We start from the raw sequence: 13,851 nt of genomic DNA, 5'->3' as shown, positions 1-13,851 counted from the left end.
ATTTGGGACTGGGACTGTGTCCCCCTCATTATCTTGTATCTACCCCAACACTTAGTACAGTGCCTGGCCCATATTACGTGTTTGGCAAGTATCATTATTATTATTATTATTCTAGTCATGGTTTTAGGAAACCAGCTCCACTATTAAACTAGTCAAGCATTATGTTCTACTGATGAACAGAAACCCAAGATAGCAAGTAACACTACAAGCAAGGCTGTCTATTCAAAAGACAAAATAGGTAAATAAATAATACATACAAACATATATACATATATACAGGTGCTGTGGGGAGGAGAAGGAGGTAAGGCAGGGAGGATGGGGAGGGGCAGGAGGGGGAGAGGAAGGAAGGGGCTCGGTCTGGGAAGGCCTCCTGGAGGAGGTGAGCTCTCAGTAGGGCCTTGAAGGGAGGAAGAGAGCTAGCTCGGCGGATGTGGGGAGGGAGGGCATACCAGGCCAGGGGGATGACGTGGGCCGGGGGTCGATGGCGGGACAGGCGAGAACGAGGCACGGTGAGGAGATTAGCGGCAGAGGAGCGGAAGGTGCGGGCTGGGCTGGAGAAGGAGAGAAGGGAGGTGAGGTAGGAGGGGGCGAGGTGATGGACAGCCTTGAAGCCCAGGGTGAGGAGTTTCTGCCTGATGCACAGGTTCATTGGTAGCCACTAGAGATTTTTAAGGAGGGGAGTAACATGCCCAGAGCGTTTCTGGACAAGGACAATCCAGGCAGCGGCGTGAAGTATGGATTGAAGTGGGGAGAGACAGGACGATGGGATATTGGAGAGGAGGCTGATACAGTAATTCAAACAGGATAGGATGAGAGCTTGAATGAGCAGGGTAGCGGTTTGGATGGAGAGGAAAGGGCGGATCTTGGCGATGTTACGGAGGTGAGACCGGCAGGTTTTAGTGACGGCTTGGATGTGAGGGGTGAAAGAGAGAGCGGAGTCGAGGATGACACCAAGGTTGCGGGCTTGTGAGACGGGAAGGATAGTAGTGTCGTCAACAGTGATGGGAAAGTCAGGGAGGGGGCAGGGTTTGGGAGGGAAGACAAGGAGTTCAGTCTTGGACAGGTTGAGTTTTAGGTGGCGGGCAGACATCCAGATGGAGGTGTCCTGAAGGCAGGAGGAGATGTGAGCCTGGAGGGAGGGGAAGAGAGCAGGGGCAGAGATGTAGATCTGGGTGTCATCAGCATAGAGATGATAGTTGAAGCCGTGGAAGCGAATGAGGTCACTAAGGGAGTGAGTGTAGATCGAGAACAGAAAGGGACCAAGAACTGAACCTTGAGGAACCCCTACAGTAAGGGGATGGGAGGGGGAGGAGGAGCCTGCAAAAGAGACTGCGAATGAACGGCCGGAGAGATGAGAGGAGAACCAGGAGAGGATGGAGTCTGTGAAGCCAAGGTCGGATAGCGTGTTGACGAGAAGGCGGTGGTCCACAGTGTCAAAGGCATTTGAGAGGTCGAGGAGGATTAGGACAGAGTATGAGCCGTTGGATTTGGCAAGCAGGAGGTCATTGGTGACCTTTGAGAGGGCAGTTTCCACGGAATGTAGGGGACGGAAGCCAGATTGGAGGGGGTCGAGGAGAGAGTTGACGTTGAGGAATTTGAGGAAGCGAGTGTAGACGACTCGTTCAAGGAGTTTGGAAAGGAATGGTAGGAGGGAGATAGGGCGATAACTAGAAGGTGAGGTGGGGTCAAGAGAGGGTTTTTTTAGGATGGGAGAGACGTGGGAATGTCTCTCCCCTCCCCACCTCCACCCCTTCCCCTCCCCACAGCACCTGTATATATGTATATATGTTTGTATGTATTTATTACTCTATTTATTTGTACATATTTATTCTATTTATTTTATTTTGTTAATATGTTTTGTTTTGTTCTCTGTCGCCCCCTTCTAGACTGTGAGCCCACTGTTGGGTAGGGACCGTCTCTATACGTTGCCAACTTGTACTTCCCAAGCGCTTAGTACAGTGCTCTGCACACAGTAAGCGCTCAATAAATATGACAATGAATGAGTGAATGAATGGTAAATCAATCAACCAATGAATGGCATTCATTGAGGGCTTACTGTGTGCAAAGCAATGCACTAAGCACTTGGGAGGGTACAACACAACAGAGTTAGTAGACATGTTTCCTGCTCACAAGGAGCTTACAGTCTAGAGGGAAAGACAGATCAATCAATCAATCGTATTTATTGAGCGCTTACTGTGTGCAGAGCACTGTACTAAGAGCTTGGGAAGTACAAGCTGGCAACATATAGAGACAGTCCCTACCCAACAGTGGGCTCACAGTCTAGAAGATGTTAGAATCAGAGCTATGCACGTAAATGCTGTGGGGTGAATATCAAGTGATTAAAGGGTACAGATCTGAATGCAGACGGAAGCGGGAGTAGGGAAAATGAGGGCTCAGTCAGAGAAGGCCTCTTGGAGGAGATGTGATTTTTATGAGGCTGCGGTCACATAGTAGCCTTCTACTAGGAACCTTCTTCTTTGGAAATATTTCAACAGGAGAAAGTCTCACCAATTCTCCGATGTACTGTACTCTCCCAAACGCTCACTAAAGGGCTCTCTCTCCCAGCGCTCAGTACTGTAAACACTCAATAAATACCACTGATTGAATATAGTCTTTTTAATTAATTCACATACTAGAGCCGGCGACAACCCAACCCATATAACACTTATGTTTGCATGCTCACTTCATTTATTTGCACATTTGCACATTTAATTATTTACTCCGCTATTTCAACCTATGTCGCCCTGCTTCCACTACCGGTAAATAAATTTTGGCCTCTCTCCCACATTAGTTTGTGAGCTCCACGCGGGTAGGGAGTGCGCGCCAGACTTCTGTTTCACTCTCCCAATCACTTAGTACAATAGTTAACACTCACTAGAACCTCAATAAAATGCCATTAATTGATTGATATAGAAATCAGAATGGCACTACAGAGCCCCTTCTGGAGTGGACTTTGTAAATTCCCATTTTCTTAATAGGTCAGTGACCTTTATAATGCCGTTGAACTCTGCTAAAGAGACTAGTTTAGCTCCTGGAAATGAGAATTTCAATTATGTCCCCAGCAAAATCATTTTACCAATCTTGGGGCACAATTAATTTTTATTTTGGCACTGAACCAATAACGAATGAAGAGTCGGCCAGCGTTGCTTGTAAATACTAGCCTTTCAAGGGATTGGGGCTACCAATTCTTCTGTATTGGACTCTTCTTGCACTTAGTACGGGGCTCTGCCCAAAGTAAGTACTCAATAAATATTATTGACTGATTGATTGATAAGCGATAAAATAGTAGACTCAGTCTGCCTAGCCCCCTGCATTAAGGAAAATTCAAGGTAGAACAAGGCCTTCTTGGATGATGCTCTGCCCACAGCCATAACCATTTCTTCAGACACTGAAATGCCTACTACCCAAACAGATGTGTCATCAAAAGATTCTCTTAACTGTGTTCTATTTATTTTAATGGTATGCATTAAGAGTTTACTATTAATATTTACTATTAATTACTAGTAATTAATTAGTAGAGTAGGCACTCTACTAAGCGCTGGGGTAGATACAAGCTAATCAGGTTGGACAGTCCATGACCTACGTGGGCTCACAGTCTTAACCCCCGTTTTACAAATGAGGTAACTGAGGCACAGAGAAGTTTTAAGTGGCTTGCCCAAGGTCACGCAGCCGACATTTGGAAGCAAGAAGTGAAAACACCCATTAGGGAAGAACTATTTCAAGATGTCAGTGGCTCCTTAATGCACTCACCATTTCCAAATCAGATTCGTAAGTAGTTGCTGAAAGACTGTTATCACCCTAGAAAACGAGAAAAATACACTGTTACTCTGCGCGCTTGATATGGTTTTTAGCACAAACTCACAAATTATAAATAGCACTCCACAAAACTAGCCAAAATAGTAAATTCAATTAAAGAAGGAATAGGATGTTTAGCAGATCTAGGCAGCATCCCCAGATGGCACAGAATCAGTTAGAATGAGTGGAAGCAAAATAAAAAAAACTCTCTGAGGGATGTGTTTCCAAAGACATAAGGAAAACCAAATCATCATCATCATCATCAGTCGTATTTATTGAGCGCTATGTGCAGAGCACTGTACTAAGCACTTGGGAAGTACAAATTGGCAACACACAGAGACAGTCCCTACCCAACAGTGGGCTCACAGTCTAAAAGGGGGAGACAAAGAACAAAACCAAACATACTAACACAATAAAATAAATAGAATAGATAAGTACAAATAAAATAAATAGAGTAATAAACATGTACAAACATAACAAATACTAATGATATGGAGCAGCAGCTTTTGGTGAAGACCCTGAAATTACCTTGTATTTCGGATCCAAAAGATTTAATAAAAACACGTTTAATTTTCAAATTTTCTGTTGTTGTACTCTCTCAAGCGCTTTAAAGCCTTAATTTTCAAAGGCTTTAAAGCGCTTGAGAGAGTACAACGACAGACACATTCCCTGCCCACAACGAGCTTACAGTCTACAGGGTGTCTAGAGGTAGAGTTTACAGTCTACAGTCTAGTCAAGACAGGTTGGGCTGGGGACAGAGGCGGGCAGACAGCTCCTCTTCATGGTACTTCGGGGCAGAGGGGAAGCAGTGTGGCCAAGTGGGTAAACCGAGCCCTGGGAGTCAGAAGGACCTGGGTTCTAAACCCAGCTCCACCACTTGTCTGCTGTGTGACCTAGGGCCAGTTACTTAAATCCTCTGTGCCTTAATTACCTCGTCTCTAAAACGGGGATTAAGATGATGAGCCTCATGGGGGACACGGACTGGGTCCAACCTGATTAGCTTGTATCATCATCATCATCATCAATCGTATTTATTGAGCGCTTACGATGTGCAGAGCACTGGACTAAGCGCTTGGGAAGTACAAATTGGCAACATATAGAGACAGTCCCTACGCAACAGTGGGCTCACAGTCTAAAAGGGGGAGACAGAGAACAAAACCAAACATACTAACAAAATAAAATAAATAGAATAGATATGTACAAATAAATTAGAGTAAAAAAATATGTACAAACATATACACAGGTATCTTCCTCAATGATATTTCTGTGTCTGGCACACAGTGTGCGCTAAACAAATACCATTTAAATAAACTAGGCAAAAAAAACCTCCCGTGCCAGCCCTTGTTCCTGGTGAAGGCAGTGATGGAGGAGAAGCAGCAAGCATGCCATTTTGCTTCCCTTTCCCCTACTCTTCTCCCTCCTCACACATCATTCCCCTTCTCTTCCCCCGATCTTTTTCTCGCTGTTCCCCATTTTCCTCCCTTTGCCCATTATCCCCTCGAGCCCCTGCCCTCCTATCACCTCTAGTCTTACTATTCTGAATTAGCGCCCCTAAATTCACAGTTCGTTTCCTCCCGAAGCAGCTGCATTTACGGTTCTTTCCAGCTCCCTTCCCCACTCAGATTCACATCTAGTTCACTGGGAGATGTGAGAATTTGAAAAATGGACTGAAGTACAGAACGTCACAGGGAGTCAGGGAAGACAGTAAAAAGACCATGTCATCTACTGACATTGCTTTAGATGAAGGAGGCACACATGTCATGTACACTTTCTAATTTCCTGGTGGAATCAATCAATCAATCGTGTTTATTGAGCGCTTACTGTGTGCAGAGCACTGTACAAAGCGCTTGGGAAGTACAAGTTGGCAACATAGAGAGACAGTCCCTACCCAACAGTGGGCTCACAGTCTAAAAGACTTTCTAATTTCCTGGTGGAAGAATTCCTTGCAGTGCACCTCTATTTTTATTACTCAGCTCCTTTATCCAACACACATGCTCCAGCTTTTCAGTTAACTGTTCCCTTCCCCGCCTTGGGATAATATCCAGCATCATCCCTACAGGGAAGTGATGAAGCACTTCCGAGGAGAAAAAAGGACAAGTCGCTGAGAAGCCACAGGGCTTGCTACATCTCTCTTGTTTTAAGGTACCAAGTCCCGGAAACCGTCTCTTTCTTCCCATACCGTGCTTGTCCTAAAAACAACAGCAATAATTTATTATTATTTTATTTGTACATATCTATTCTATTTATTTTATTTTGTGAGTATGTTTGGTTTTGTTCTCTGTCTCCCCCTTTTAGACTGTGAGCCCACTGTTGGGTAGGGACTGTCTCTATATGTTGCCAATTTGTACTTCCCAAGAGCTTAGTACAGTGCTCTGCACATAGTAAGCGCTCAATAAATACGATTGATGATAATAAGAATAATAGTTTTGGCATCTGTGAAGTGCTTGCTCTGTGTCAAGCTCTGGGGAAGATACAATATAAGCAGATTGGATACAGTCCTTGCCTCACCTGGGACTCACTTTCTAAGGGGTAGGGAGGGTGGGCTTTTACTCCCCATTTTCCAGAAGAAAGAACTGAAGCGCAGAGACATTAAGTGATTCATTCAATCATATTTATTGAGTGCTTACTGTGTGCAGAGCACTGTACTAAGCGCTTGGGAAGTACAAGTCAGCAACATATAGAGACGGTCCCTACCCAACAACAGCCTCACAGTCTAGAAGGGGGAGACAGACAGCAAAACGAAACACGTAAATGGGTGTCAGAGTCGTCAGAACAAATAGAATTAAAGCTAGATGCACACCATTAACAAAATAAATGGAATAGTAAATATGTACAAGTAAAATAGAGTAATAAATCTATACAAACATATATACAAGTGCTGTGGGGAGGGAGGCAGGGCTGGGAGGATGGGGAGGAGGAGAGGAAAAAGGGGAAGCAGCGTAGCTCCGTGGAAAGAGCCCGGGCTTTGGAGCCGGGGGTCATGGGTTCAAATTCCGACTCCGCCACTTGTCAGCTGTGTGACTTTGGGCAAGTCACTTAACTTCTCTGGGCCTCATTTACCTCACTGATGTGTGTGATGTGCCAAAGGTCACACAGCAGGCAAGTGGCAGAATTAAGATGAGAACCCAGGTCCCCTGATTGCCAGGCCAGGGCTCTCTATACAAGGCCAAGCTGCTTTTCCGTTGCTGCTGTTTATCCCCATCTGAAGATCAACCGTAATGTCCAAGTCCAGCCATCACTGTTCTGAAATATAATTGTGGGACAACTTCATCAGTCATCGATCCAACTTCAAGATTTGCAGCCCGTCCTGGGACTCAGAGGGTCCCATGGGCTCTACCAGGCTGCATTAAGCGCTTAGTACAGTGCTCTGCACACAGTAAGCGCTCAATAAATACGATTGATGACGATCTCTGCAAATACGGGCAGAGCATCCCTTGATTTCAGGGCTCGAACGAAACGTGCTGAAATGGTAGCTGAGGATGGGTCCCACGCAGCTCCTGGGAGTCCTTATAGGAGGAGGGCTGGAGATCGCCGAGAAGCCGTATAGCGTGGCTGAGAGCCCGGGGTTGGGAGTCAGAGGACGTGGGGTCTAATTCATTCAATCAATCGCATTTATTGAGCGCTTACTGTGTGCGGAGCACTGTACTAAGCGCATCCCACCTCTGCCACTTCTCTGCTGTGTGACCTTGGGCCTCAGCTACCTCATCTGTCAAATGGAGATTCATTCATTCATTCAATCGTATTTATTGAGCACTTACTGCGTGGACAAGTCGGCAACATATAGAGACGGTCCCTACCCAATAACGGGCTCCCAGGCTGGAAGGGGGAGACAAACGACAAAACAAAACATGAAGACTGTGAGCCCCATGCGGGACAACCTGATCAACTTGTATCTCCCCTGGCGCTTGGCACATAGTAAGCGCTTAACAAATATCACTATAATTATTATTACAAGTAAAATAAATGGAGTAATAAATCGGTACAAATACATACAAGTGCCGAGCCCGTTGTTTGGTAGGGACCGTCTCTATCTGTTGCCGACTTGTACTTCCCAAGCGTTTAGTCCAGTGCTCTGCACACAGTCAGCGCTCAACAAATACGATTGAATGAATGAATCTGTTGCCGAACTGTACTTCCCAAGCGCTTAGTCCGGTGCTCCGCAGTCAGCGCTCAATAAATGACTGAATGAATGAATGTGTTGCCGAACTACTTCCCAAGCGCTTAGTACAGTGCTCTGCACACAGTCAGCGCTCAATAGATACGATTGAATGAATGAATCTGTTGCCGAACTGTACTTCCAAGTGCTTAGTCCAGTGCTGTGCACACAGTCAGCCCTCAATAAATACGATTGAATGACTGCATCTGTTGCCAAACTGTACTTCCCAAGCGCTTAGTCCAGTGCTGTGCACACAGTCAGCGCTCAATAAATACGATTGAATGAATGAATCTGTTGCCGAACTGTACTTCCCAAGCGCTTAGTCCAGTGCTGTGCACAGTCAGCCCTCAATAAATACGATTGAATGACTGCATCTGTTGCCAAACTGTACTTCCCAAGCGCTTAGTCCAGTGCTCTGCACAGTCAGCGCTCAATAAATACGATTGAATCAATGAATCTGTTGCCCATTTGTACTTCCCAAGCGCTGCACACAGTCAGCGCTCAATAAATACGATTGAGTGAATGAACGTGGGGAGAGGAAAGGTGTAGGGCAATGGGGAGGGGCGGTAGACTGTGAGCCCAATAATAATAATAATGATGGCATTTACTAAGTGCTTACTATGTACAAAGCACTGTTCTAAGCGCTAGGGAGGTTACAAGGTGATCAGGTTGTCCCACAGTGGGCTTACAGTCTTCATCCCCATTTTACAGATGAGGGAACTGAGGCCCAGAGAAGTGACTTGCCCAAAGTCACACAGCTGACAATTGGCAGAGCAGGGATTTGAACCCATGACCTCTGACTCCAAAGCCCGGGCTCTTTCCACTGAGCCAAGCTGACAGTGCTCTGCACACAGTAAGCGCTCAGTACGATTGGATGAATGAATCTGTTGCCGAACTGTACTTCCCAAGCGTTTAGTCCAGTGCTCTGCACACAGTAAGCGCTCAATACGACTGATTGATTCCCAAGCGCTTAGTCCAGTGCTCTGCACACAGTAAGCGCTCAATACATACGATTGAGTGATTGATTCCCAAGCGCTTAGTCCAGTGCTCTGCACACAGTAAGCGCTCAATACGATTGATTGATTCCCAAGCGCTTAGTCCAGTGCTCTGCACACAGTAAGCGCTCAATACATACGATTGAGTGATTGATTCCCAAGTGCTTAGTCCAGTGCTCTGCACACAGTAAGCGCTCAATACGATTGATTGATTGATTCCCAAGCTCTTAGTCCAGTGCTCTGCACACAGTAAGCGCTCAATAAATACGATTGAGTGATTGATTCCCAAGCGCTTAGTCCAGTGCTCTGCACACAGTAAGCGTTCAATAAACGTGCCAGACTGAGCCCCTTTCTTCCTCTCTCCCTCGTCCCCCTCTCCATCCCCCCCATCTTACCTCCTTCCCTTCCCCACAGCACCTGTGTATATGTATATATGTATGTACATATTTGTTACTCTATTTATTTTACTTGTACATATCTATTCTATTTATTTTATTTTGTTAGTATGTTTGGTTTCGTTCTCTGTCTCCCCCTTCTAGACTGTGAGCCCACTGTTGGGTAGGGACTGTCTCTAGATGTTGCCAACTTGTACTTCCCAAGCGCTTAGTACAGTGCTCTGCACACAGTAAGCGCTCAGTAAATACAATTGATGATGATGATGATGATGATGATGCTCTGCACACAGTCAGCGCTCAATACGATTGAATGAGTGAATGTGGGGAGAGGAAAGGGGCAGGGCGATGGGGAGGGGAGGTAGACTGTGAGCCCGTTATTGGGTAGGGACCGTCTCTATATGTTGCCGACCTGTACTTCCCAAGCGCTTAGTACAGTGCACTGCACACAGTAAGCGCTCAAATACGATTGAATGAATGAATGCTCAGCACACAGTCAGCGCTCAATAAATACGATTAAATGAATGAATGTGGGGAGGGGGAAGGGGTAGGGCGATGGGGAGGGGAGGTAGACTGTGAGCCCGTTATTGGGTAGGGACCATCTCTATATGTTGCCAACTTGTACTTCCCAAGCACTTAGTACAGTGCACTGCACACAGTAAGCGCTCAAATACGATTGAATGAATGAATGCTCAGCACACAGTCAGCGCTCAATAAATACGATTAAATGAATGAATGTGGGGAGGGGAAAGGAGGTAGGGCGGGGGGAGAGGAAGGAGGGGGCTCAATCTGGGAAGGCCTCCTGGAGGAGGTGAGCTCTCACATTATATGGCCGACAGAATCATCTACCAGGAAACTCTTCCAGCTAAACAGACCACAAGCTTCTTTCAAAGTGTCCGAGTCAAGATCCAATAACTTTAATGCTTATGTCTGTGCTCACCCCTCATATGCAAAACATGCAGGTGATTATGGGATATTTATACAGTCAGTACAACACTATGAACTGATACTAAGCCTGAAGAATAATAATGTTATATTCATTCATTCATTCAATCGTATTTACTGAGCGCTTACTGTGTGCAGAGCACTGTACTAAGTGCTTGGGAAGTACAAGTTGGCAACATAGAGAGACGGCCCCTACCCAACAACGGGCTCACAGTCTAGAGGGGGGAGACAGACAACAAAACAAAACATGTGGACGGGTGTCATCAGAATAAACAGAAGTAAAGCTAGATGTGCATCACTGACAAAATAAATAGAATGGTAAAAATGTACAAGTAAAATAAATAGGGTAATAAATCTGTACAAACATATATACAGGTGCTGTGGGGAGGGGAAAGGAGGTAGGGCGGGGGGAGAGGAAGGAGGGGGCTCAATCTGGGAAGGCCTCCTGGAGGAGGTGAGCTATCGCATTATATGGCCGACAGAATCATCTACCAGGAAACTCTTCCACCTAAACAGACTACAAGCTTCTTTCAGTGTCCGAGTCAAGATCCAATAACTTTAATGCTTATGTCTGTACTCACACCTCATATGCAGAATATGCAGGTGATTGTGGGATATTTATAGAGTCAGTACAACACTATGAACGGATACTAAGCCTGGAGAATAATATGGTTATTTTCATTCTTTCATTCATTCAATCGTATTTATTGAGCGTTTACTGTGTGCAGAGCACTGTACTGAGCATTTGGGATGTACAAGTTGGCAACATCTAGAGACGGTCCCTACCCAACAACAGGCTCAAAGTCTAGAGGGGGGAGACAGACAACAAAACAAAACATTCATTCATTCATTCAATCATATTTATTGAGCGCTTACTATGTGCAGAGCACTGTACTGAGCGCTTGGGAAGTACAAGTTGGCAACATATAGAGACGGCCCCTACCCAACAGCGGGCTCACAGTCTAGAAATAATGATGGCATTTATTAAGCGCTACGTGCCAAGCGCTGTTCTAAGCACTGGGGAGGTTCCAAGGTGATCAGGTTGTCCCAGGGGGGCTCACAGTTTTAATCCCCATTTTCCAGATGAGGGAACTGAGGCCCAGAGAAGTGAAGTGACTTGCCCAAAGTCACGCAGCTGATGAGTGGCGGAGCTGGGATTTGAACCCATGACCTCTGACTCCAGAGCCCGGGCTCTTTCCATTGAGCAACATGTGGGCAGGTGTCAATCAATCAACCGTATTTATTGGGGGCTTACTGTGTGCAGAGCACTGTACTAAGCGCTCGGGAAATACAAGTTGGCAACACATAGAGACAGTCCCTACCCAACAGTGGGCTCACAGTCTAGAAGGGAGAGAGTCAAGTTATCAAAACAAACAGAAGTGAAGCTACATTCATTCATTTGCATTTATTGAGCACTTACTGTGAGCAGAGCACTGTACTAAGCGCTTAGGAAGTCCAAGTTGGCAACATATAGAGACAGTCCCTACCCAACAGTGGGCTCACAGTCTAAAAGGGGGAGACAGAGAACAAAACCAAACATACTAACAAAATAAAATAAATAGAATAGATAGGTACAAGTAAAATAAATAAATAGAGTAATAAATCTGTACAAACATATATACATATATATAGGTGCTGTGGGGAAGGGAAGGAGGTAAGATGGGGGGGATGGAGAGGGGGACGAGGGGGGATCACAGTCTAAAAGGGGGAGACAGACAACAAAACAAAACATGTGGACGGGTGTCAAGTCATCAGAACAAATAGAAGTAAAGCTAGATTCATTCATTCATTCAATCGTATTTATTGAGCGCTTACTGTGTGCAGAGCACTGGACTAAGCGCTTGGGAAGTCCAAGTTGGCAACATATAGAGACGGTCCCTACCCAACAGCGGGATCAATCAATCAATCAATGATATTTATTGAGCTATTACTGTGTGCAGAGCACTGGACTAAGCGCTTGGGAAGTACAAATTGGCAACACATAGAGACAGTCCCTACCCAACAGCGGGCTCACAGTCTAAAAGGGGGAGACAGACAACAAAACCAAACATATTAACAAAATAAAATAAATAGAATAGATCTGTACAAGTAAAATAAATAGAGTAATAAATCTGTACAAACATATATACATATATACAGGTGCTGTGGGGAAGGGAAGGAGGTAAGATGGGGGGATGGAGAGGGGGACGAGGGGGGATCACAGTCTAAAAGGGGGAGACAGGCAACAAAACAAAACATATGGACGGGTGTCAAGTCTTCAGAACAAACAGAAGTAAAGCGAGATTCATTCATTCATTCAATCGTATTTATTGAGCACTTACTGTGTGCAGAGCACTGGACTAAGCGCTTAGGAAGTACAAGTTGGCAACATATAGAGACGGTCCCTACCCAACAGCGGGATCAATCAATCAATCAATCATATTTATTGAGCGCTTACTGTGTGCAGAGCACTGTACTAAGCGCTCGGGAAGTACAAATTGGCAACATATAGAGACAGTCAATCAATCAATCAATCAATCGTATTTATTGAGCGCTTACTATGTGCAGAGCACTGTACTAAGCGCTTGGGAAGTACAAATTGGCATCACATAGAGACAGTCCCTACCCAACAGTGGGCTCACAGTCTAAAAGGGGGAGACAGAGAACTGAACCAAACATACCAACAAAATAAAATAAGTAGGATAGAAATGTACAAGTAAAATAAATAAATAAATAAATAAATAAATAGAGTAATAAATATGTACAACCATATATACATATATACAGGTGCTGTGGGGAAGGGAAGGAGGTAAGACAGTCCCTACCCAACAGTGGGCTCACAGTCGAGAAGGGGGAGACGGAGAACAAAACTAAACGTGTTAACAAGATAAAATAAATAGCATTCCAGGCCAGGGGGAGGATGTGGGTCGGGGGGCGACGGCGGGACGGGCGAGAACGAGGCCTAACGGTGAGGAGATTAGCGGCGGAGGAGCGGAGGGTGTGGGCTGGGCTGGAGAAGGACAGAAGGGAGGTGAGGTAGGAGGGGGCGAGGGGATGGATGGACAGCCTTGAAGCCTGAGGGGACCCGGCGTCTCTTACCGCCTCAGAGGCCGCCTCACGGGACCCCTCAGACATGGCGGCGGGCGGGCGGGCGTCCTCCCGCCCACACTTCCGGATTCCCGTCGCCATGGCAACCCGACGGGCGCACACCGCCCCTTCCGGCCTCCCGCCGCCATGGCAACCCAACGGGCGCTCACCGCCACTTCCGGCTTCCCGCCGCCATGGCAACCCGACGGGCCCGCGCCGCCACTTCCGGCCTCGCTCCGCCACTTCCGGCTTCCCGCCGACATTTCCGGCCTCCCGCCGCCATGGCAACCCAACAGGCGCGCGCCGCCCCTTCCAGCCTCCCGCCGCCATGGCAACCCAACGGGCGCGCGCCGCCACTTGCGGCCTCCCGCCGCCATGGCAACCCAACGGGCACGCGCCGCCACTTCCGGCTTCCCGCCGCCATGGCAACCCAACGGGCGCTCGCCGCCACTTCCGGCCTCCCGCCGCCATGGCAACCCAACGGGCGCGCGCCGCCACTTGC

The 13,851-nt window shown here is 46.6% G+C and overlaps 1 protein-coding gene across 2 annotated transcripts in view; it reads right to left on the bottom strand.

The window, feature by feature from the left end:
* Positions 1-13,391, bottom strand: part of IQCE (IQ motif containing E) — a 70,790-nt gene extending 57,399 nt beyond the window's left edge. The window contains exons 1-2 of one of the 2 annotated variants that reach the window (XM_038763120.1): positions 13,362-13,391; positions 3,751-3,798 (exon numbers count right to left, since the gene is read on the bottom strand). In XM_038763120.1, the coding sequence (XP_038619048.1) occupies positions 3,751-3,753 (3 nt within the window). In that variant the 5' untranslated portion in view covers positions 3,754-3,798; positions 13,362-13,391. Of the gene's footprint in view, positions 1-3,750; positions 3,799-13,361 lie in introns of those variants that run through there. The other variant, XM_038763121.1, reaches the window with a different exon arrangement.
* Between the last annotated feature and the right edge of the window lie 460 nt (positions 13,392-13,851).

Source organism: Tachyglossus aculeatus, chromosome 21, assembly GCF_015852505.1.
Source record: "Tachyglossus aculeatus isolate mTacAcu1 chromosome 21, mTacAcu1.pri, whole genome shotgun sequence".
Lineage (NCBI taxonomy): Eukaryota > Metazoa > Chordata > Mammalia > Monotremata > Tachyglossidae > Tachyglossus > Tachyglossus aculeatus.
This window is presented reverse-complemented; position numbering and strand designations above follow the sequence as displayed.